Raw genomic sequence first — 21582 nt, 5'->3', positions numbered from 1 at the left:
TGTCTTGCTTTCAATGGGCAGTTGAGGAGTGAAGTAGAATGGGAGAGGGGACCTTAATGTGCTCATTTAGCTGGATATTTTGGAAAGCTCGCTTCAGCTTGTTTTGTCACACGGCCTCTCTGAGAATCAGGAGCATTCATGCTTATCTTGTAAAAGTTGGACTTTACGTTTATTAGTCACAATAGGGCATACGCCTCAGTATGGGTGGGAGTTTTGCACACTAGGAAACCTAATGCCATGACGACAGCACATTTGTGGGAATTTTGGTCATTAAGAAAGACAGATTTGGCATGCGAATTCATGTGTTGTACATTTTAATATTGTGCTTTTTTCCCTGTAGTTATATATTGATGTTATATTTCAGAATTATTGCTGTTAAGCATCTCAGTAATGATGGAACTGAGTGAAAAATTACATGTATTTCAGACACTGCAGATGTTGTATAAATCTGTCATGTTCCAAAACCAAAAGTGATTTGATTCCTAAATAATAAAGCATTAATTTTATAATTTCTATTGTAGTCCAGTGTGAAAAAAGCTAGTGTTAAAATTCTGAAAAATTTTGATGAAGCAATAATTGTGGATGCTGCAAGTCTGGATCCAGAATCTTTGTACCAACGGGCATATGCAGGGTAAGCTTGGCACATGTCTAGAATTTTTTCAAGTATGGTGAATTTTGCATCTTTTTATATTTTCACTCAACCTATTTCAATCTACTTTTACAAACAGTGCACAGTAGAACACGGTTAAGAGAGAAGGCTCAGGAATGACTTCCTGGGTTTTAATCTTGGCTCAGCCGCTTACTGGCAAACAGCCTCACCTCTTTGTGTCTCAATTTTTCATCTATAAAATGAGGATAATGTTACTATTTCATTGGGTTGTTGAGGAAGTTAAATGAGATAACAAATAAAAGCATTTAAAGCATGCCTAGTTATCTAGTAAGCACTCCATAAGTAGTATTACCACCATTATTCCATCACCATATATGGTCGATGTACATTTGGGGCTGTATCATCCATATTTCATTTGACCAACATGTTAGCTATTTCAAAGTGCCTGTGTTAAAGGCAAAAATAAAATTAAAGTTCAGAGATGCCAATATCACTTATTATAGACTGTATAACTAATACTTGTAAAATGGAATAAAATTATTCTTTTGTATTTGAGAATTAACATGGTTGTTTATTTTATCCTATAATAAAAAGAGTGTTTCATAAGATATGCGACTTACTAAACTTTACCAAAGATCAAATCATAGAATCACTTCCTCTTCCCTAAACACAACTTGATTAACACATAAGCCTGTGTAATGGCTTGATTACTGAAACCCAGCCCCGGTCCCAGCAGTGCCATAAAAAAGGGATTTCAGTGTGTTCAGTTGCTTTTATCAGAAAGTAACAGTGATAGTTGGGAGGCCAAGGAGTCTGAAAGGTGCTTTGAAGTAAGTGAAAGGTTATTTGGCCATACTGTCTTTGAAAAGCACACTTCAGGTGTATCGGCATTGATTTCTTCTTTTTGGAAATGGCAGGCAATAAGCCTAAATGAGTTAATTTGCAAAGATGGTATTTATTCTTAAAGAATGGTCAGGTCCTTTATTTAAAACATTACTTAAGAAAGTATCAATTGCAAGATGTTCTGTAGGTTTTTTTGTCTATAAAATATAATTAAAAAATAATAATTTATAAAATGGGTCATAAATAGAGGTGATTTTTTTTCTCCATCTTTAAAGATAGTTTCCAGTGTTTAATTTTATGATTTTAACATCTTTCTGAAGTTTTTCTCAAGGCAAACAAATCCCATACATAAAATGACTTATTAGGAAGGCTAAAATCAGATCAACTTTTCCTAAAAGGAAATAATATATAGGCATCACAAAACTTATTTTTCTTTTTTTAATTAACTTTTAATTACAACTATATTAATCTCATAAAAAATTAAGTGTATAAGTAAGACTAATGTCTTATTTATAGATGAATGTCCCGTTCGATCACATACAAGTGTTTATTATCTCTCCTTCCTGTTCAGGATAATCATTGTTATAATATGGTATATGGGGAGTTTTTTGTTTATTTTTATGTAATTGATATTATGATGTATTCTGTATCTTGTGCTTTCATTCATAGTAAGTTTTGTAGATTTTTTTTCTGTATTAGTCTATACAGAGTTACCTCATTTCAGCTATCTCATAGTATTCTGCATATAACATTACTTACAGCTTATAACTATGGCAAAATATTCCACATAATGTGTTGTACCACTATTTGGTCTTAAGTGTTTTAAGTTTTCATTTTTCATTGTTACACAACATAGCAAAACACCTCCTTTTGTATCCTTCCTTGCTCCAAGTAGCAGATTTAAAATTTTAATAGACCTCACTAATTTACCTTTAAAAGTATCTGTACATTTTACATTCTTACCAGTCAATAATAAAGATACTAATTTTCCCCACATCCTTGTCCACACTAAATAACATAAACTTTTAATTTTTTTTTTTACCAATCTTGGATATTGCTCATGAGATGGCTCTTCTTTTGGCCTAATTTGTTGGTTGTTGAGGTTTTTCTTTGAATTGATTCTTCCATCTCCTCTTCACATTTTTCTGTTGGGTGATTTCTCAATGACTTGTTGGAATTATGTTTGTTTTTGGATATTAATTACTGATTAGTAACAATCTGTTAAAAATAAGACCTTTCACTGTGTTCTTTGCCTTCTAACTTTGCCTTATATTACTATAGCTTTATAGCATAAGTATATGTTATTCTACTTTCATAATATTTTGTCCTACCATTTTGTCTCTTCTTTTATAAAATTATCTGGCTATTCTCATGCCTTTTCTCTTCTGAATTTTCAAAATATGAATTACCTGTGAACTTGTCATGTTTCATAAACCTTTTTGGGAATTTGAGTGGAATTTCATTGAATTAAAGATTATTTTGCTTTCAGTGGGGAATGGTTCTATTTAAAATAATCCTCACTTTAAATAACATGGGATAGCTATCAACTGTATTTCTTACTTTTTAGATTTAGATGAGATAGTTTAAATTTGATATTTTTCTTAATTTAAAATTGATTGTTAGAAATTATATTCTTTTCATACTTCCATAGGAAGATGACATTTGGAAGAGTCAGTGACGTGGGGCAGTTCATCCGAGAATCTGAGCCTGAACCTGATGTAAAGAAATCAAAAGGTTTGTGCTGATTTTATACTTTATATTAAGGCTTCATTCACATTAGTCATTGACTGTAAGTGAAGGATCATTTCAGATTTAAACTGTTTATTTTATAAAGTAATTTCTATATAGTTCACCTATATTTATAGTCACAAGTGAGTACAAAGGCTTCATGTAATCACATCTCTCTATATATAGTTTCTCTCTCTCTAAATCAGAAGTTATTTAACTTGGTTTACCATGCAGAAGACACATCTGTGTCGAAAACTGTTCACACCTTTTTATTTAATGATGAAAATACCAAATCCAGGTTGGCCTTGAGGTCATCATGAGACCCTTTATCTTACTAAATTTCCTCTAAATTGCTGAGAGTTGTATGAAATATATGTGGAAATTATTAATAGGTGAAATTCAAATCCTTAGTGGGCAGAAGAGTACTTGGTCAATTCCAGTAGTTAAACACAGAAATTCTTTTTTGTGACACAGTGCATTTTTTTGAACTAATTTCAGCTTACAAACAGTTGGTTTACACAAGAAGATTTTCGAAGTCAGTGTGAATCCATTTAGATGATACCTAGAAATTCTTCAGTGTAATTGGACTGACAGTGTTGTCTTGAGTAAAAAGACTTTCATAAGAGGAAAATACTCCATTTTGATGTGTGTTTAAAACCAAGAGCTGTTATTAGAGAAGAGAGGCCCTGAGGCTTCAGTGCTTGGCACGATCAAGGAAGAGCAAGACGAGTGGTGCTGAGGAGTGAGGAGAGGCGTAGTGGCAGAAGGCGGGTGAGGCTGAGACTCAGATGTGGCGGACACAGTACAAGTTGGAGCAGGGACGTAGGAGGGTGTAATTTATGTTTTAAAGCGGTGGCTGTAACAGATGTTTGGAAAATAGAGCATAGGGGTTTAAGCAGAGAAGCAGGGAAAAAACGTTCTTGCCATGGTCTATGTTTGGGATGATGGTGGTGGCTGTAGCTTAGGTAGTGGGAAAATGTTCCTATTTAGGTTATATTTGAAGGTAGAGGCAACAGGATAATATTTCCACCAGCAAGCCCATCTATCAAGTTACTTGCATTATTAATTTGAGACATGCCTGTGTAAAGGAATGGCTTTTGACTAAATAAATTGACTAAATAAATCTGTATATCCTGGTGCTTCCTTTAGTTTTCCAGATGTCTCTTTAAGTCATGTACTTTTTTGGCAAGTAAATGATGTAATGTAGGAGCCTTAAGATTCAGTTCATTCACTCAGAAGGCATTTAAGCGATTCCTGTGTGCTGGACACTGTGCTAGATTCCAAGGATACAAATAAGAGGATGTAGTCTCAGATTGTTTTAACTATTTTACTCCCCTTTTTATGATGCTGATTTGGTAAGCCTAAAGCTATCCTATAAAATGCAGAGATTTTGTCTATTTTATTTGACACTATATTCCCTGATTCAAAAATTACGCCTGGTACATGGTAGACACTCATTACATATTTGTTGATTGAATTAACCTAGAAGTTTCAGTGGAGATTATGTGAGTGGTAAGATTATGAACCATATTAAGAAAAAAATCAGTTTTTAAACTGACATAGGCACTAAAGATTACTTTATTCTTCTGAGGATGCTCATAGAGCCTCACTCCCCACTTCTCAGACCCAAAATAGTGGAGATTTTCTTAGCATTTTCAAGTTCATGCAAATCTTAAATGGTATACCTGTGGATACCACCTCCTTATTCTATAAATGAAGAGGTTGAGGATGGAGGGATATTGTAACTTGTTAGGGATCACATGGCAGATCAATAGCAACCCCAGGGCTTTGTTTCAGAATACCATTTTGACAGTAGCTTGCAGTCAGCCCCACTTCTCCCTTCCTCTCCTTCCATGCTGAGGCTCCTGCAAAGAGTATCCAAAGAGTATTCAGTAGCTCTACCTAATATAAAGAAATAAACACAGGGAGGCTGCCAAAACGAAGAGACAAAGAAACGTCCCAAATGACATAACAACAAAATGCCAGAAAAAGAAATAAAACAGAGATGAGCAATCTTCTAGATGCAGAATTCAAAACACTGGTTATAAAGATGCTTGATGAACTTAGTGAGAACTTCAGCAGCGTAAAAAAGGGCATGGAAACCGTAAAAAAGAACCAGTCAGAAATGAGGGATGCACTAACTAAAATGAAGAATAATTCACAGGGATGAAGCTGAGAATTAAATCAATGATTTAGAAAATAAGGAAGCAAAACACAGCCAGTCAGAACAACAAGAATTAAAAAAAGAATCCCCCAAAATAAGGATAGTGTAGGGAGCCTGTGGAACAACTTCAAGTTTACCAACATTCGCATCATGGGGGGTGCCAGAAAGAGAAGACAGAGAGCAAGGAATTGAAATCCTATTTGAAAAAAATAATGATGTATAACTTTCCTGACTTGGTGAAGGAAATAGACATACTAGTCCAGGAAGCACAGAGTCCCAAACGAAATGAAACTAAAGAGGTCCACACCATGGACACATCATAATTAAAATACCAAAGGTTAAAAACAAAGACACAGCCTTAAAAGCAGCAAGAGAAAAGCAGTTGGTTACTTACAAGGGAGCTCCCCTAAGACTGTCAGCTGTTTTCTCAACAGAAACTTTGCAGGCCAGAAGGGATTGGCAAGAAATACTCAGTGATGAAAATCAAGGACCTACAACCAAGATTACTCTACCCCGCACAGCTAGCGTTTAGAATTGAAGGGCAGATAAAGGGCTTCGCAGACAAGAAAAAGCTAAAGGAGTTCATTTCTACCAAACCTGTATCATATGAAATCCCAAAGGGTCTTCTCTAAGAAGTAGAAGAAAAATAAAGAAGATCAAAAATATGAACAATAAAATGACATTGAATACGTATCTATTAACAACCAAATCTAAAAAGCAAAGTAAATAAACAAGCAGAACAGGGACAGATTCATAGATACAGAAAATGTTTTGATGGCTGCCACATGAGGGGGGGAGACAGAAGGATGGGTAAACAAGGTAAAGGGACTTGGGGTCCAAATTGGTAGTTACAGAATAGTCATGGGGATGTACAGTACAGCATAGCAAATAGACTAGCCAAAGAACACATACGCGTGACCCATGGACATGGACAACGTGTGGGGTGGCCTGAGGGGGTGAAGGGTGGGGTCTGAGTAGGGGGCCAAAGGAGGAAAAATTGGGACAACTGTAATAGCATAAGCAATAAAACATAACTCGAATTTTAAAAACAGAAAAGACGAAGCAAATGTGGGTATTAAATGAAAAGGAGAGAGTGTTAACAAATAGGAGGTGGTCAACAGTGTGACTCTGCAGGTGAGCCTGAGAAGAGAGGAGAGCTTTGGGTAATTCCGTGGACATTTGAGACTTAGGTAGATCATGGGATATTGGCCCTGTTGGCTCTGCTCGGTCATAAAATTTAACTAGGCCAGTATTCAAACTTATGGCTAGAAATGGAAATTATTAAGGGAAAAGGATCGGGTTTTATATTTTTCATGAATGCTATGTATAGTTTTATCCCAGTCTTTGAATTAATCAGGACCTTGCCTGAGAAATAATCTACCAACCACTTCGTTTAAGGCAATTAGGACCTGAACCTATTTGTATTGATGAAAGGATAAGCTATGTATTTCATTTATGGTAATAGAGGCTAGCCTATTGCCTTGGTGTTTTTTCAGCATCTGAGTACAGTTGTAGATAGGCTTGTCTGTCTTCTAGAAAGTCGAGGTGTGCTGTGGCTTGGACAGAGCATGGCTATTTAAAACTCTGCTCTTACCCAGCTAGTTTATACAGCATATAGTAGCATAATCTATGCTCGAAGCCCTTTTGTATAGTAGCTGCTCTGGAAGGTTTGATTATATAACAAGTAGATTGCTATCTCCTGAGGTATTCCTGTCTTTTTACCCAAAATTAAATCCAGATCATGGTTTCGTTTTTGCTTTTAGTTTGCTGCAAATCTACCACTAGATGATAGTTTCTTTTGTGAAGTAGACGAAAAATCCAGAATTCAGAAATAGCTTTCCAAAGGTTTTTCAAGTTTCTATTGATAGTAATGTTCCTTAATGTTTAAGGGAGATTGTACCTGCCCTGCCCCCCCAAAAAAGGAATGTGCATGTCTGGAAGTAGCTTGTAAGTAAGAGCATTTTTTCATGTAAAATTGTGCATGGAATCTACATTCAACTTTGGCTTTGTTTACTAGGATCCATGTTCTCACAAGCTATGAAGAAATGGGTGCAAGGAAATACTGATGAGGTAAATTCTATTTAATGTAAAGAGATTCCTGTTTGTAAGTGGCACCTTGTCTAACTAAGGTTTCGAGATTTCTCTTTCTTTAGTCCCATGTTGAAGCAGCATGGCACATCCTTACTCCCTTATCCAGGATGTAACAAGAAAGGGTGAGCCTTTCTTAACATCTCGTAATTACCTGGTGAAGGTAGTGGAGGTATCTTCAACCCAGAGATTCTGGCCACTGAAAAATAACCATGGATTCTAGTTTACCTCAGCCAGCAGGCATCAGTCATCACTGAAGAAACAAAAGCTCAGAAGTTTCCCTCTGTCGTTCAGAAACTCTTCCTTGTTGAATAGTTAAATGCATTGAGAGATGAGAGGAAAAATGAGAAAAACATTCTAACCATCTAACATGAAAATTGTGGGATGTTGGGTACCCAGTAGCTGACTTTGGGAGACAAGAGTGTGTTAATATATCCTAGCCAGAGGGTGGCCTGGGTTCTTTCATACATGGCCTTGTGCTTCTTATCTAAGTAAATAGAAATGCTATACATATAGTTGTATTTAGAGCATTGATAATGTATGTCTTGATTCTTCTTATGAATAACTGTTATCACCAGTTTCAATTGCTTCTTTTAGGCCCAAGAAGAGCTAGCTTGGAAGATTGCTAAAATGATTGTTAGTGATGTTATGCAGCAGGCCCAATGTGATCAACCATTAGAGAAGTCTACAAAGGTAAAGATGACTTGTGTTCTGATATGGCTTGTTTAAAACTGATGAGAATTAAATTCCAGATATATAAAAATAAAAAAAGACATAACAGAGCTTCAGCTTCTGCCTTTGAAGGCTTAACTACTATAGGAATTACTCTCTAATCATAAACAGCTAGAAAACTGACAAACTAAATGAAACAACTATTTCCAGATACTAGGCAACAGGCAATAGAGAGCTGTAATCCTTTAAAAAAGGGTATAACATTGATATGATCCATAGCTCACTGATCAAAAGCAATTTCCAAAACACAGGTAGGAGAAAGCCTAACAGAGTTCATAGTCTTCTTGCTGAATTGAGTCAGAAATTAAAATTTGGGGAACCCAAGCCAGGGTGGCTAGAAGTCATAGAACCAGGATACTAGAAAAGGAGCTGCACGGAAAGAGCGCTCCAAAGACACTTAGCGAGGTCCCTTCAAGTTTTGGGTGAGTACATGTGCTGGGGGAAATGCCCGTTGCCAGGAAAGAATACTGGAAATTAGTAGGCTGAACAGTGTAGAACATGAGGCTAGGACTAAGTCATGTTCCACTTCCAAGTGCGGGCATATCTTATAGTACAAAAGTCATGGGTAGTCCTCAAAAATAAGCCTTGCTACTGAGCTAAAGTTGCCCTAGAATAAAGTGCCTTCACCAAGCTTAAAAGCAGTTTTTGGAAGAATCAGACTGCTCTGTAAGTAAGAGCTGCATGCCAGAACAAAGGCCAGCCTCCCTTAAATGAACAACAAAATTTAGCACTTACTGTAAGAATATAATGCCTGACATCCCATAAAAAATTACCAGGCATGCAAGGAAGCAGAAAAACTTGACTCAGGAGAAAACAAAGTGTAAAAACTACTAAATAGAAAAAAACTCTGGAAACGGGAGGAAAGGATAGGATCAATGGGGCAAATAGATGACAAATAGCAAATGGTAGATTTATACCAAATCATATTAAGAATTTACATTGAACGAATGATTTAAATAGTCTAGTGGAAATAGAGATTGTCCGATAATAAGGCAGAACCCAATTATATATGGTTCGCTTCTGAATAGCATGGGTTTGAACTGTGTGGGTCCATATGTATACATGAAGTGTTTTCCATTGACTGAAGTTCAGTTGATCCACGCAGTTTAAACCCATGTCGTTCAAGGGTTTACTTGCAGTTGGGAATCCATGTATGTAAAGGGCCAACTTAAGTTACGTGCCAGTTTTCAGTTGCACAAGCAGTCGTGGCTGCTAACCCCAGCTTCATTCAAGGGTCAACTTGTACTATCAGAAAGAAACGGTAAACTTAAAGATATAGGTTAAAAATGAAGGGATGGAAAAGATATACCATGCAAAAACTGTAATATAAATAGCTGTATTACTGCAAGTCAGTAAACTTCAAGAAACAAGGAATATTACCATGCACAAATGGTATGGGATAAAAACGTCAGTTCCTCAAGGATCTAAATGACATTTAAAACGGTGTATCCAGCAACACTAGAATATACATTCTTTTGACGTGTACATGGAACAGTCACCAAGACATACTATATTCTGGGCCATAAAATAAGTTTCAATAAATTTTAAAACATTTAAGTCATACAGTTGTTATCTGGCCACAAAGGAATTAAACAAGAAATCACTAACAGAAAGGTATGTGGAAAATCCCCAGATATTTCAGAATTAAACAACATACTCCAAGGTAACTCATTAGTCAGAGAAGAAATCAAAAAGAAAGTTGAAAAAATATTTTGGACTGAGTTAAAATGAAAATAAAACATAGTATTTCTGGGATAATGCTAAAGCAGTTCATAGAGGGAAATTTATAGCATGAAATACATTAGACAGGGGGGAAATTTGCTATTTTAAGAAACTGGGAAATGAGGACTTCCAGTCAAGATGGCAGCGTAGGTAAACATGGTACTCATCTCATCCAGCAACCACATCAAAATTACAACTAAACTGCAGAACAGCCGTCATTCAGAACCACCTGAAGTCAAGCTGAATGGAAGTTCTACAAGTAGGGAATTGAAAAAGAAACCACATTAAGACTGGAGGCTAGGATGTGGAACAGGCTGGTTCCACAGCGACATGTGGTGGGTAAAAATCAGGATGTAGAGCTTAGCTGCAGATGTCCCCCTGCAGGTGTGAGCATTCCAAGCTTCACACCAAGTGCCACAGCCCAGGGTTCCAGAGCCAGGAAGAGAAGTCCTAATAACTTCTGGCTGTAAAAATCAGCAAGGCTTGAGGCCAAGTAAGATGGAAACTTCTGAGGTCCCAGGCAGTTCCTCTTAAAGGACATGCACACATATGTACTCAGATCACTCCCTCTGAGCTCCAGCACTGGGGCAGCAGCTCAAAAGGCACCAGGGGCATATGAGGAGGAACTGAGATGTCCAGCATCAGGACACGAGCTGGGGGCAGCTTTCTCCCAGACAGACGTGTTGGTAGAGGCCACTGCTCCTTTGATGAGCCCACCCCCCACAGAGCTGGCAGGTGCGCACCGTATTTGATGAGATTCTATCAACCTGGCTCACACTTTTGCTCACCATGTTGATTCCCTGAGACCCCACCACACCCAACATTTTAAATTCACTTTTAACTTTATTATTTTTTATTTTCTAAATCATTTTTTATTTTTCAATTACAATTGATATACATCATTATATTAGTTTCAGGTGCACACACCAGTGCTTATACATTACATAGCTTGCTAAGTGCTCATCTCTATTGATCTTTCATGCAACTGACACCATACATAGTTTATTAGACTATTATTGACTGTTCCCTGACTGTACTGTACATGCCCATGGATATTCTGTAACAACCAATTTGTACTTCTTAATCCCTTCACCTTGTCTACCCATCCCCCAATGCCTCCCATCTGGCAACTGTCAGAAAGTTCTCTGTATCTATGAATCTGTCCCTGTTCTGCTTGTTTATTTTCTTTGTTTTTTAGATTCAGTTGTTAATAGATATGTATTTATTGCCATTTTATTGTTCATATTATTGATTTTCTTTTTCTTCATAAAGAAGACCCTTTGGGATTTCATATGATACAGGTTTGGTAGAAATGAACTCCTTTAGCTTTTTCTTGTCTGCGAAGCCCTTTATCTGCCCTTCAATTCTAAACGCTAGCTGTGCGGGGTAGAGTAATCTTGGTTGTAGGTCCTTGATTTTCATCACTGAGTATTTCTTGCCAATCCCTTCTGGCCTGCAAAGTTTCTGCTGAGAAAACAGCTGACAGTCTTAGGGGAGCTCCCTTGTAAGTAACCAACTGCTTTTCTCTTGCTGCTTTTAAAGCTGTGTCTTTGTTTTTAACCTTTGGCATTTTAATTATGATGTGTCCATAGTGTGGACCTCTTTAGTTTCATTTCGTTTGGGACTCTGTGCTTCCTGGACTAGTATGTCTATTTCCTTCACCAAGTCAGGAAAGTTATACATCATTATTTTTTTCAAATAGGATTTCAATTCCTTGCTCTCTGTCTTCTCTTTCTGGCACCCCCCCCCCCCCCCAATGATGTGAATGTTGGTACATTTTCAGTTGCTCCAGAGGTTCCTTACTATATTCTCACTTTTTTTGCATTCTTTATTCTCTTTGCTATTCTAATGGGTGTTTTTGCATTCTTATATCCCAGATTGCTAATTTGAGTCTTGGTTTCATCCACTCTACTATTGATTCCCTGTAAATTACTCTTCATTTCAGTTGGTGTATCCTTTTTTTCTGGCTGGTCTTTTTTATGCTGTTGAGATTCTCACTAAGTTCATTGAGCATCCTTATGACTAGTGTTTGAACTTTGCATCTGGTAGATTGCTTGTCTCCATTTTGTTTAGTTCTTTTTCTGGAGTTTTGTTCTCTTCTTTCATTTGGGACATGTTTCTTTGTCTCCTCATTTTCCAGCATCCCTGTGTTTGTTTCTATGTATTAGTAGAACTGCTACATCTCCCAAGCTTGGTAGAGTGACCTAATGTAGTCGGTGTTCTGTAGGGTCCAGTGGTATAGGCTCCACTATCCCCCAAACTGGGCACTCGAGTTGTGAGCCCCATGTGGGCTGCATACACTCTTCTCTTGTAGTTAGTTGAGCCTTGATTGCTGTTGGCACATCAGCGGGAGGGATTTACCCCCATGCAGAGCAGCCTCAAGGACTGGCTGTGACCGCCGACCACTGACCTCCAACCACCGTGGAGGATCAGCTGTGGAAGGACCCGCCCCACAGAGCAGGACTTCCTTCAGCGGGACTCGGGTGCCCACTGAGTCCACCTTGAGCGTGTTGCTTGTGCAGGGGCACCGTGGTGATGCTTTGACGTGGCCTGAAGCTGTCCTCTGGGTGTGCAGGCTCTAGAGCCTCCTGGGAGATACAGGTCAAGGTCTGCCACCACCTGTGTTCTGCCCGGGGCCACCCAGCATGAGCTACAAAGCAATCTGTAGACAGCTGCTATTGTGCTGCACGCGGAGGCGCCCTGGTGAGGCCAAGCTGTGAACCAAGGCCGGCTGCTGTTAGTGCCGGGCTGGGGGCCACTTAGTGAGAGGTACGGGGCTCACTGAAGCCAGATGCTCCTTGTTTGAGAGATTTTAGGAAAATCTGAAGCATGAGCCACACAGGCTATTCATAGGGAAAAGCCACTGGAGACAGCTGGGGTGTGCCCATAAGTTGGGTGGGGCAGGGCCTCAGAGTCACCAGGGTGAGGTGAACAGTGTGAGCCAGGGTGATGGAGTCTTATATATGATGCCTGCCTGCCTGCCTGCCTGCCTGCCTGTCAGGGGAGGGCTCATCAATGGAACAGTGGCTTCTGCCTGCAGTTTTGTCTGTGAGAAAGCTGTTCCCATCCCTTGTCCTGATGCGAGACCATTCAGTTCCTCTCTGTATGTCCTGGTGCTTCTCAAGCTGCTGCCCTAGTGCTTGAGCTCAGAGGGAGTGAGTCAGACTAAGTCTACAGGTGGGACCTTTTAAAAACAGCATCAGAGCTTCCTGGCTCTGGAACCCGGGCTGGGGGACCTGGTGTGGGGCTGGGATCCCTTGCTCCTCCAGGGGAACTAGGCAGCCAAGATGATTCCCCCTGCAGTTTCTACCACGTGTGGGTGTGTGAGCAGCCGGTGTTGCCTCTCCACCCCTCCTGCCAGTCTCAGTGTGGCTTATTCCATTCCCTAGGAGTAGGACTTCTATTCAGCCATATTTCAGAATTCCAAATGATGGTTTTTATGTAGTGTAGTTTTAATTTTGTTGTGGTCGTTGGAGGAGGTGAGAACTGTGTTTACCTATGACAACATCTTGCCAGGAAGTCCTGGCAAAGATTTCTTAGTTTATACAAAGTATGAGACATTTAAAAAAAAAAATCTATAAACTGAACTTCATCAAAAGTAAAAATGGCTCATCAAAAGACATTGTAAAGAAAATGAAAAGGCAGATTATGTACTGGGAAAACATATTTGCAGAACACCTCTCTGACAAAGGTGTTGTATCCGTAATATATAAAGAACTCAAACTCATTAAGTAAAACAATAACTTGGTGTTTTTTAAATGGTCAGAAAGTATGAACAGACATTACACAAAGAAGGAAGATAGCAAATATTCACATGCAGAGAGCTCAGCATCAGTAGTCGTTAGGGAAATGGTAACTAAGGTCGCAGTGGTATGCCACTGCCTACAAATAGAATGGCTAAAATTAAAAGGACTAACAGCACATGTGTTTGCAGTGATGTAAAGAAGTTGAACTCTGACACATTACTGGTGGAAATGCAAAATGCTACGGCTACTTTGAAAAACCATTGGCAGTTTCTTAAAAAGTGAGGCATACACTAGCCAAGTTTCCTTAGGAAACTAAGTTCTTTGTTTTTGGACTGATCTTATTCTCCAAAGAAAACTTTACCAGTCTCTCCTGTCTTGCTCCTTATTCTGCCTGGTGGGTAAATACCAGGCTCCCAATGTTCCAGGAGCCAAGGTGGGCAAAGCTGGTGAAGTCTCCACAGACCTCATACAGCCCCTCTTTCATCCCCTCTGTCCAGTTTGGCCCCCTTGTCCGTGGCCATACCTCATGTGTCCAAGCCCAAAGACCCTGTTCCTAATCTGCTGAGAGGCAGTCTCAGGCTCTTCTGCTTGGGTTGCTTTTGGAGCCTGGCAGATACTTGGCGGATCAGAGCTGCAGAACAGGAACTGTAGATCGATCACTCATGTCTAAAGATGGGCTTTCAAGAATCCTTACATTTGCGTGCACGCGCGCGCACACACACACACCCCGCCCCCGCCCCCCCCCCCAATTGCCACCTCCACCTCCCCATCCCCCCCCCCCCCGCCAGGCCCGCCCCCTCACCCCGTTCCCTTCCCCGCAGGCTCTGCTGACACCAGTTCCCAGGCTGCGGGGCTCTATGTTGGCAAGCAAGGCACTGCGTAGCTTTTTCTACTTTACTCTTAGGATTGAGGTTTTTTGCATCTTCTAAGTATTTCCCACTCATCCATTTGCTTCTGGCTTCTGAAATTTTGTTGTTGTTTCCTCTTCTCTCAGGCTTTTCATTCATGTGAATTTGTGGGTTTTTCAATAGTGCCATTTTATGATGGAATGGGTGTGATCAGATCACCACCCGTAACCTGGAGTTCAAAACCTGCAATTGCCAGGAAATTCCAACTTGCCACAAGCTAATACTCTGTTTGGCTAGAGCTTCGCCCACTAGTTCTAGTTTTACACCCAAGAGCCACACCAATAACCGTTAGAAAATTGAGGGCAGCCACTTCATCCCCTCCCAGTGTTGTCTTCAAGCCAGACATTCCCAGTTTCTTCAAGTTTCTGTAACTTGAATTGATTCACAAAAACTTAATGCGATAGGGGAATTTCAGTTTGTATTTTTTGTGAAGCCATTAAACTCCTCTATCATTTACATTAGCCAAAGATTAGGAATCAGAGCTAAGTATGTTCAAGTAACATCCCATAGAACCCTCAGTAGTTTCAAGGTTAGATTTAGGTCCAGTATCACCCTTTCCTTGCTAACTATCTAGCCAGCTTTTCATTCTTAAGACCTGTCATTACCAGAACTTGGTTTAAATTTTTTTTTAATTTTTCTATTTTTCATTTACTCTTGACATACTGAGCTTGGTTTAATTTTGATCTTTTCACTGAACTGATTTCTTACCAAAGCTTTTGTTAAGTTTTGCAGACTCTGTTCTCTTTTCTGTGTAAGGGTGATAATTTTGTCTATATTTAGCTTTATTGGCTCAAACCTAAAATAGCAAAGAGCAAGATAAAGGTGTTTTAAGAAGTGCAAAGTTGTTATTTTTGTGATTCTCCATTATCATGTTGATGGTCAAATGTTTAAGAATATGAAATGTTTTTTTAGAAACCATTTTGGAAAGCAGATGTCTAAAATTAGGCTTTTCATTTGAGGTATTACGTTCAGATTTTAGTACCATGTGCTTTTCATTTTGGGATATACAGATATATTTTGCAATATTTTGTTTTTTAAGCTTGCCAGGCCTTCTCTTTGGCTGGCCAGGAAGTCTGTCTGGCATGTCCCTTAGGGATCAACAGTTTACTGGTATGGAAAAAGCACTAGACTAGCAGAACTCATTTAGTCCATTTTTAGTAATAAGTATGACCCTTGCAAGTTATCTTCCTTCTCCAGTCTCTTATTTTCTCATCAATACATCAGAGAAATTGGACAAGAAAATCTCGTAAGATCCCCTTCTAATTCTCATACATGATTTTATGAATGCGAGAAGTCCAGCATCCGTAAGGGAATGATCAGCCTCTTTATTCTCTGTTGGCACATCACTGCTTTGTCTGTCCTCTACCACGTTTGTACTTGACATTTAACGTGAACTGCCTGCTAGCATTACTGAACTGTTCCGTGTGTACCAGCCCCATCTCACAAATGAGAAGGACCCTGTCTTCTCTTGACGTTTCCTCCCCAGTGCTGTGAGTAAACGGGGACTCAGTCTGCAAGCGTGGTCTTTTTTCTTCCTAAGGCACTAGACTCTTTCATATCATGACTCTTTCTTCAGTTAATGAATCCCCTGTGGCTGGTCATTTTAAGTTGCTTTAGGTTTTCCCTGTTACAGATAATGAATGTCTGTGTGTATAAGTCTTTGCCCTGTGACCCTCTGTTATGAGTATGCTGTTGGGTTAATTCTGAGAAGCAGCAAAACTCTGTCAAAAAGTAGATTTTTTACCCTGGTCAGGTGGCTGAGTTGGCTGGAGTGATGTCCCATAAACCAAAAGGTCATGGGTTCAGACCTTGGTCAGGGTGTATATGGGAGGCAATCAGTCTATGTTTCTCTCTCTCTCCCCCTTCCTTTCTCTCTCTAAGAGCAAAGAAAGAAAATGTCCTTGGGTGAGGATTTAAAAAAAAAAAAAAAGATATTTTGTTCTAGTATCTGTTGCCAAAATGGAAAGGTAGAATCAACAATGGGGGCCAGACCTTCTTATGTAACCTTGGGGTGACTTGCTTGACGTCCTGAAGCTTCCATTCACAAATTTGTAAATAAAGATAATGGTAGTATTTTACCTCACACATTGTTGTCAGTGCTGGTATATAGTAAACATTCACTGTGTTGGTTCCCTTCTTCTTTAATCTGTAATATTGTGTCTCACTGGTATAGAAATGGACCTTACCTTTTTCTTTTTCTTTTTTTCCAGCTATGATTCAACACCTGAGATAAGGAAATCTGCTTTTGAAAAATAAGAACGTTTTTCCTTTGGTTGGATTCTTAACACAGCCAGTGAAAACAAAGCACTGTATTTCTTTTCTCTGATTTATCAACTGTTATTCCCAAGAAAGAATGGCAGACAATCCTAGACTTCCACCATAAGCAGAGTGACATGTAGACATATTTGCTGCACATCATGATCACAAGTGAAAGTTTTAAAGAAAGAGACAAAGTGGTATTGTTTACATTATAGAAGATTAGTAGTTTTCCAATGGCAATAACCCACTTACGAGAGAGTTTTAGTCACTGGAATAGACAGGGACCACATCCTGTGGCAGGCACATAAGCGTAGCACTGGTATTTGATGCACATTCTGTAGTGGTGACCCGTCCCGAACAGCACCGTAAGCAGGCACCTGAGGGGCTTTGCTTTGACCTCTTGAAACGAACGGGAGTGAGCCCGTCCGAGGGCCAGGAGGCGCCGAACGGCCTGCGGTGCCAGCAGGGGGTTCCCCTTTCACGGGTCGGGGCCAGGGCTGGTTGTGTGGGCTGCCTTCACAGAGGCATTGGTTTGGAAGGAAGCTGACGATGTCACAGGTCAGGTCTCAGTGACATGGCCATTGCTTTTGCTGCCGGTATCAGTTTTCACATCTTAACTGTTCCTGAGATGCAGTGCACTTAAAGCCAGTCTTCCCCTGCTAACCGAGGGGCGAATCGGCTTGACCTCGAGTGTTAGGACTCGCTCCTCTGGAATTCTGTGCTCCAGGTTACTCACCTTTCCCTTCAGGATACATGTGGAAAGGAATAAATAATAATGATCACTCCATTGTCCCCACTGTGGGACCTGGGACAAAGTGTTTATCCCCAGATTGTATGATTTCTTTTTAAGAAGGGGAGCGGGCAGGGGTTTGGGGGAGACAAAGCACTCAGTTTTGACTGCCTCCCCTTCCTTTGCTCTGAGCTGGGAAGTGTGCAGTTGTGGCCTTTTTCCTGTCTGCCTGCAGGACCGGGGGAGACGCCCGCTGCGCACCAGCTCGGTCAGCCTCGGGTCGGGGCTGCGCCCCGTCAGCGGGGCTGCCGGCGGCCGACACACTCCGTGGGCCCGGTGGGCTGGTGCTTGCACACCACGTGCGGCTGGGGGAGGGGAAAGAATGTTGTCTTAGGTGTCATTGCTTTTGCTCAGACTTTGCAAAAAAATATATATAAATATAATTACTAATCACCTCTGTCCTTGAGAAAGTCTTGAATGAATAGAGAATTTATTCCATTGCAATATCTGACTGTACAGAGAGGCACACTGTTTCATCCACAGAAGAAGCAAGAGGCTGTGTGTAAGTTTTTGGTACTATGTACCACCTCTGTTATTCTTCTAAAGCTGAAGTATTCATGTACTTAAATCATATTCTATTTAATTGTGTTTGATTTTAAATATATATATGAATTATATTTAAAATTGTGTCAACTTTCTGCTTTCAAGGCATTTATAGCTCTTCTATTAAAATGTGTTAACTCTTCCAGACATTTCCATTTGCTTTACCAAAACCCAGAACATGAGCCACTGCTAGAACTCAGCCTTGTGTTTGGAGTGTATGGCGTAGACCTGAGGTTTTATGAGTGTATATTCTGTGACTAACTTATTTTGTTCTTTTAACAAAATCTTTCCATCCATTTCACTTTGCTTCAATCTTTAACAGATAAGCAACATAAAGGTCATAGAATAAAGTATGGTTTTGGGTGACTCTTGCTGCCTCTGCATGTTTTGGCACAACAATTTCTGTGAAGCTCTAGGCTATTTAGGTTAGTACTTTCAGTTAAGGTATCATTTAGTCATTTCTTTGGGTACATTTTGTGCTTCTGAGCTAGAGATATTGGTAGTTGTAGGGTTCTTCTAAGGAGAATAGCAAGTTTGAGAGTCAATAACTGTTTTCATCCCTACCTGTTAGGGGACACGGAAGCAGAATGTGACCTGACGTATTAGCCCGATTTAATATTTGATCCAAAGTAGATCCTTGTACTCATTTTTAATTGGAATTGTGCTCATCTAACATTGATCACCCTGTTTTCAGGCTCTGTACAGGTGTGCCCACAAAATAGGACTCCCTGTGGAGTGTTTATAGGTTCAAGGAATTAGTTGAATATCCACCCCTATTATGTTGTTGAGATGAACACACGTTGTTAGAAGAACTATTTAGTAGGGAACTGACACCTGTTGTAACTCGATGTGTGTTTATCACTCCTGTAAGATTTAATAAAAGTAAAGCACAAATGAGGACCAAGTCCAGTGAAGAGCAATAAAACAGGAAGCGGCATTTAGCTCTACTTGGCTGGGCTTTGTAGTAGAACTTTATGGAATGTCAGTAATTTACTGTGCCTGAACTTTGGCTGATTGAACAGGGATTTGGAGGGGAGGTCACTCTGAATGGTGGAAGGTCCCACATGCAGCAGTGGGAGCGGCTGTGTGAGCACCGATAGCCAAGCACCGGGGGTGGCTGGCCCCTCTTTGATGGTGCTGTCCCTCCCCCTCCCACACACCAGCTATTGGACCGGGTCAAGCTCTGGATCCAGGCAAGTCTAGGAAAATTCTTCATCTTAACAATGTGCAGGGGCACAAGGGTTACCAGACAGCATCTCTCAAAGTTGGGACCTGGAGTCCACACTGCGTGCACAGAGGGTAGACGTGGAAGTGCAGAGGACAGGGGTCTGAGGGAGCAGCCCCCTGGGTGCCCGGCGACTTGGCTGGTGGTGAACTGAGCCACACACTCTTGCCAGGGACAGCATGCGCCCCTTGGGTAGCCCTGGGATGAGTGTTGGCTTTTTGAAAATCAGTCGAAAATGAGTTTCTATTACATGCATTCAAAAGGCCCTTGGTTAAAACGCTACCAGACTGCTGCGGTTACTAGTGACAGGGTCTGCTTGCCACATGCCTCAGGATTCTGGAAAATTCTTCTTTAGTAAAACCTTTTTGGACACTTTGTGTATTCTCTCAAGGTGAAATTCTAAACCAGTGGAAGTAAAGACACTCTCCTGTCTTCACAGGGAGGAGCTGCTGAGGCCCAGGAGAAGGGCTGGTCCCTGCCCCATTGCAGGACAGTCCCTGTTAGTGCTTGGGCCTCCTGCGCCAGGGCCTCCCCACACTTCCCAGCCTCCTCCTGGCGAACATGTGCCATCGCCACTTGTAGCAACTGTAATAGACCCAGAAATTAGAGGGCCTTTCCCTTAAGGAGTAACTGTGTGAACTTAAAACGATGGAGGGCCGTGGTTAGTAGAAAGCTTGTAAGTGCCAGTCGTGCCTGTGTGCTGGGCAAGGCCTCTGGCCGGCCGCTGGCTGAGGGAAGTCAGTCCCAGCCAAACCCTCCCAGGCCACAGCTCAGGAGAGCCCCCAGGAGTCCCTCTCTGAGGCCCTTCACAGAGGGCGCCCTGGGCCCGCAGGAGGGCCCTGCTCGGGCAGCCCCGGGATGGGCTCAGAGAGGAGGGGCGGCCCCGTGGGCCTCATGGAGGGCACTGGAAGGACCGCTGTCAGCCAAGGCCCAGGGGGCATTTATGTTCAGAGGCAGAAGCCTGTCTGCTTGCCTGTCACACAGGGTGGTGAGTGCTTCTGCCTTAGTAATCTCATGCCAGCGTTTCCTCAGTCTGTCCTTCCAGTCTCCTGCTTGGGTGCAGTCACGGTGTCAGAACTCACAGGAGGCAGGCTGGCCCGTTGCCTCTGGGTGACAGTACACCCACCCCCCAGCCATCGCTGGGGTGCCCATGACTGCTCCTTAGTTGTACCCTGAGTGACACTTGAGCGCACACTGGGCAGCTGGGCCCTCTGGATCCAGCCCATGGTGGGTGGGCAGGGTGCCTAGAAAGTAAGCTTAAGTTCAACTTGAAGGACCTGGGATTTGCCAAGAAGCAAGTCCCCTGTCCTGACTGTGCCTGTAGGCCCACCCCTCAGTGACTCCCAGCTGGCCTTTGCCTCCACGTACCACAGTAAGGGTGCCACACCTCGTGGAGAGGCTGTGGCTGAAGAGCGCCTGGGGCCTCCAGGCGGCCTCGTGGGCTCAGCAAGGGCCAGCTGGCTCCTTCCAGACCTGAGGTTTGTCAAAGAGCGACCGGGGTGCCTTCAGATTAGAGAACTACTTGTTTAGCAGATGTTCGCCCACTTGGAAGCACTTTAATGCCTCCTGAGTGCCAGGCGCTGGGGCGGGGACACGGGGGGATGAAGGAAACGCTGGGATCGGGGCCTCCATTCAGCTGAGGAGATAGGGGTTTGAGGTTTCATCAAAAATGTCCTGGTGTTTTTGACCCAGGGTGGCCTTGGTTGAGCCTGTGACGCAGCACCCTTTCTTTACCAAGTCCTGCTGGAGGTCACCAGGCTTTCCAAGCCCACAGGGAGACCCTTCGGGAGAGGGTCCTTCCGCGACCTCTCACCCGATGTTGCACAAGCACTTGGCCTCCACAGCCCCTCGAGGGCCCATTGCTTTGCCGTTCCATGTGCCCACTGCAAGAGCAGGCACTCGGTGGCCAGCACTGGCTGACAGTAACAGGTGCGCACCCCGACATCCGAAGCCGGGTAGAGTAGGGCCTCGAGGAGGTCACAAGATCAGTCTCAGCCCCGTGGGGCTTTGCAGTTTTGGGAAATGTGACTTCTTGGGACCTTGAAACAAGACTAGTGTGAAGTTAATTCTCTGCATGTGACACAAAATCCTGACCTTGGGAAAACCGCAGCTCGCCATTGGGCCGGTTCTGCGAGGCGCCCCGCTCCTCCTGAGCTCTGCTTTGAGGAGAATAGTGATAACCGCAGAGCTGCCTGTGTGCTGTGTCAGGCTCCACCTTGCTCAG

The 21582-nt window shown here is 41.7% G+C and overlaps 1 protein-coding gene across 2 annotated transcripts in view; it reads left to right on the top strand.

The window, feature by feature from the left end:
* AKAP10 (A-kinase anchoring protein 10) overlaps positions 1 to 18386 on the top strand; it is a 68572-nt gene extending 50186 nt beyond the window's left edge. For both annotated transcript variants that reach the window (XM_054571168.1, XM_054571169.1), the window contains 5 exons: positions 522 to 631; positions 3105 to 3187; positions 7363 to 7415; positions 8031 to 8126; positions 16752 to 18386. In XM_054571168.1, the coding sequence (XP_054427143.1) occupies positions 522 to 631; positions 3105 to 3187; positions 7363 to 7415; positions 8031 to 8126; positions 16752 to 16757 (348 nt within the window). In that variant the 3' untranslated portion in view covers positions 16758 to 18386. The remainder of the gene's footprint in view (positions 1 to 521; positions 632 to 3104; positions 3188 to 7362; positions 7416 to 8030; positions 8127 to 16751) is intronic.
* Positions 18387 to 21582: the final 3196 nt, after the last annotated feature.

Source organism: Pteronotus mesoamericanus, unplaced genomic scaffold, assembly GCF_021234165.1.
Source record: "Pteronotus mesoamericanus isolate MK-2021 breed Mesoamerican mustached bat unplaced genomic scaffold, CSHL_Meso_final contig_22, whole genome shotgun sequence".
Lineage (NCBI taxonomy): Eukaryota > Metazoa > Chordata > Mammalia > Chiroptera > Mormoopidae > Pteronotus > Pteronotus mesoamericanus.
Note: the sequence above shows the minus strand (reverse complement) of the source record. Positions and strands in the feature narration are given on the sequence as shown.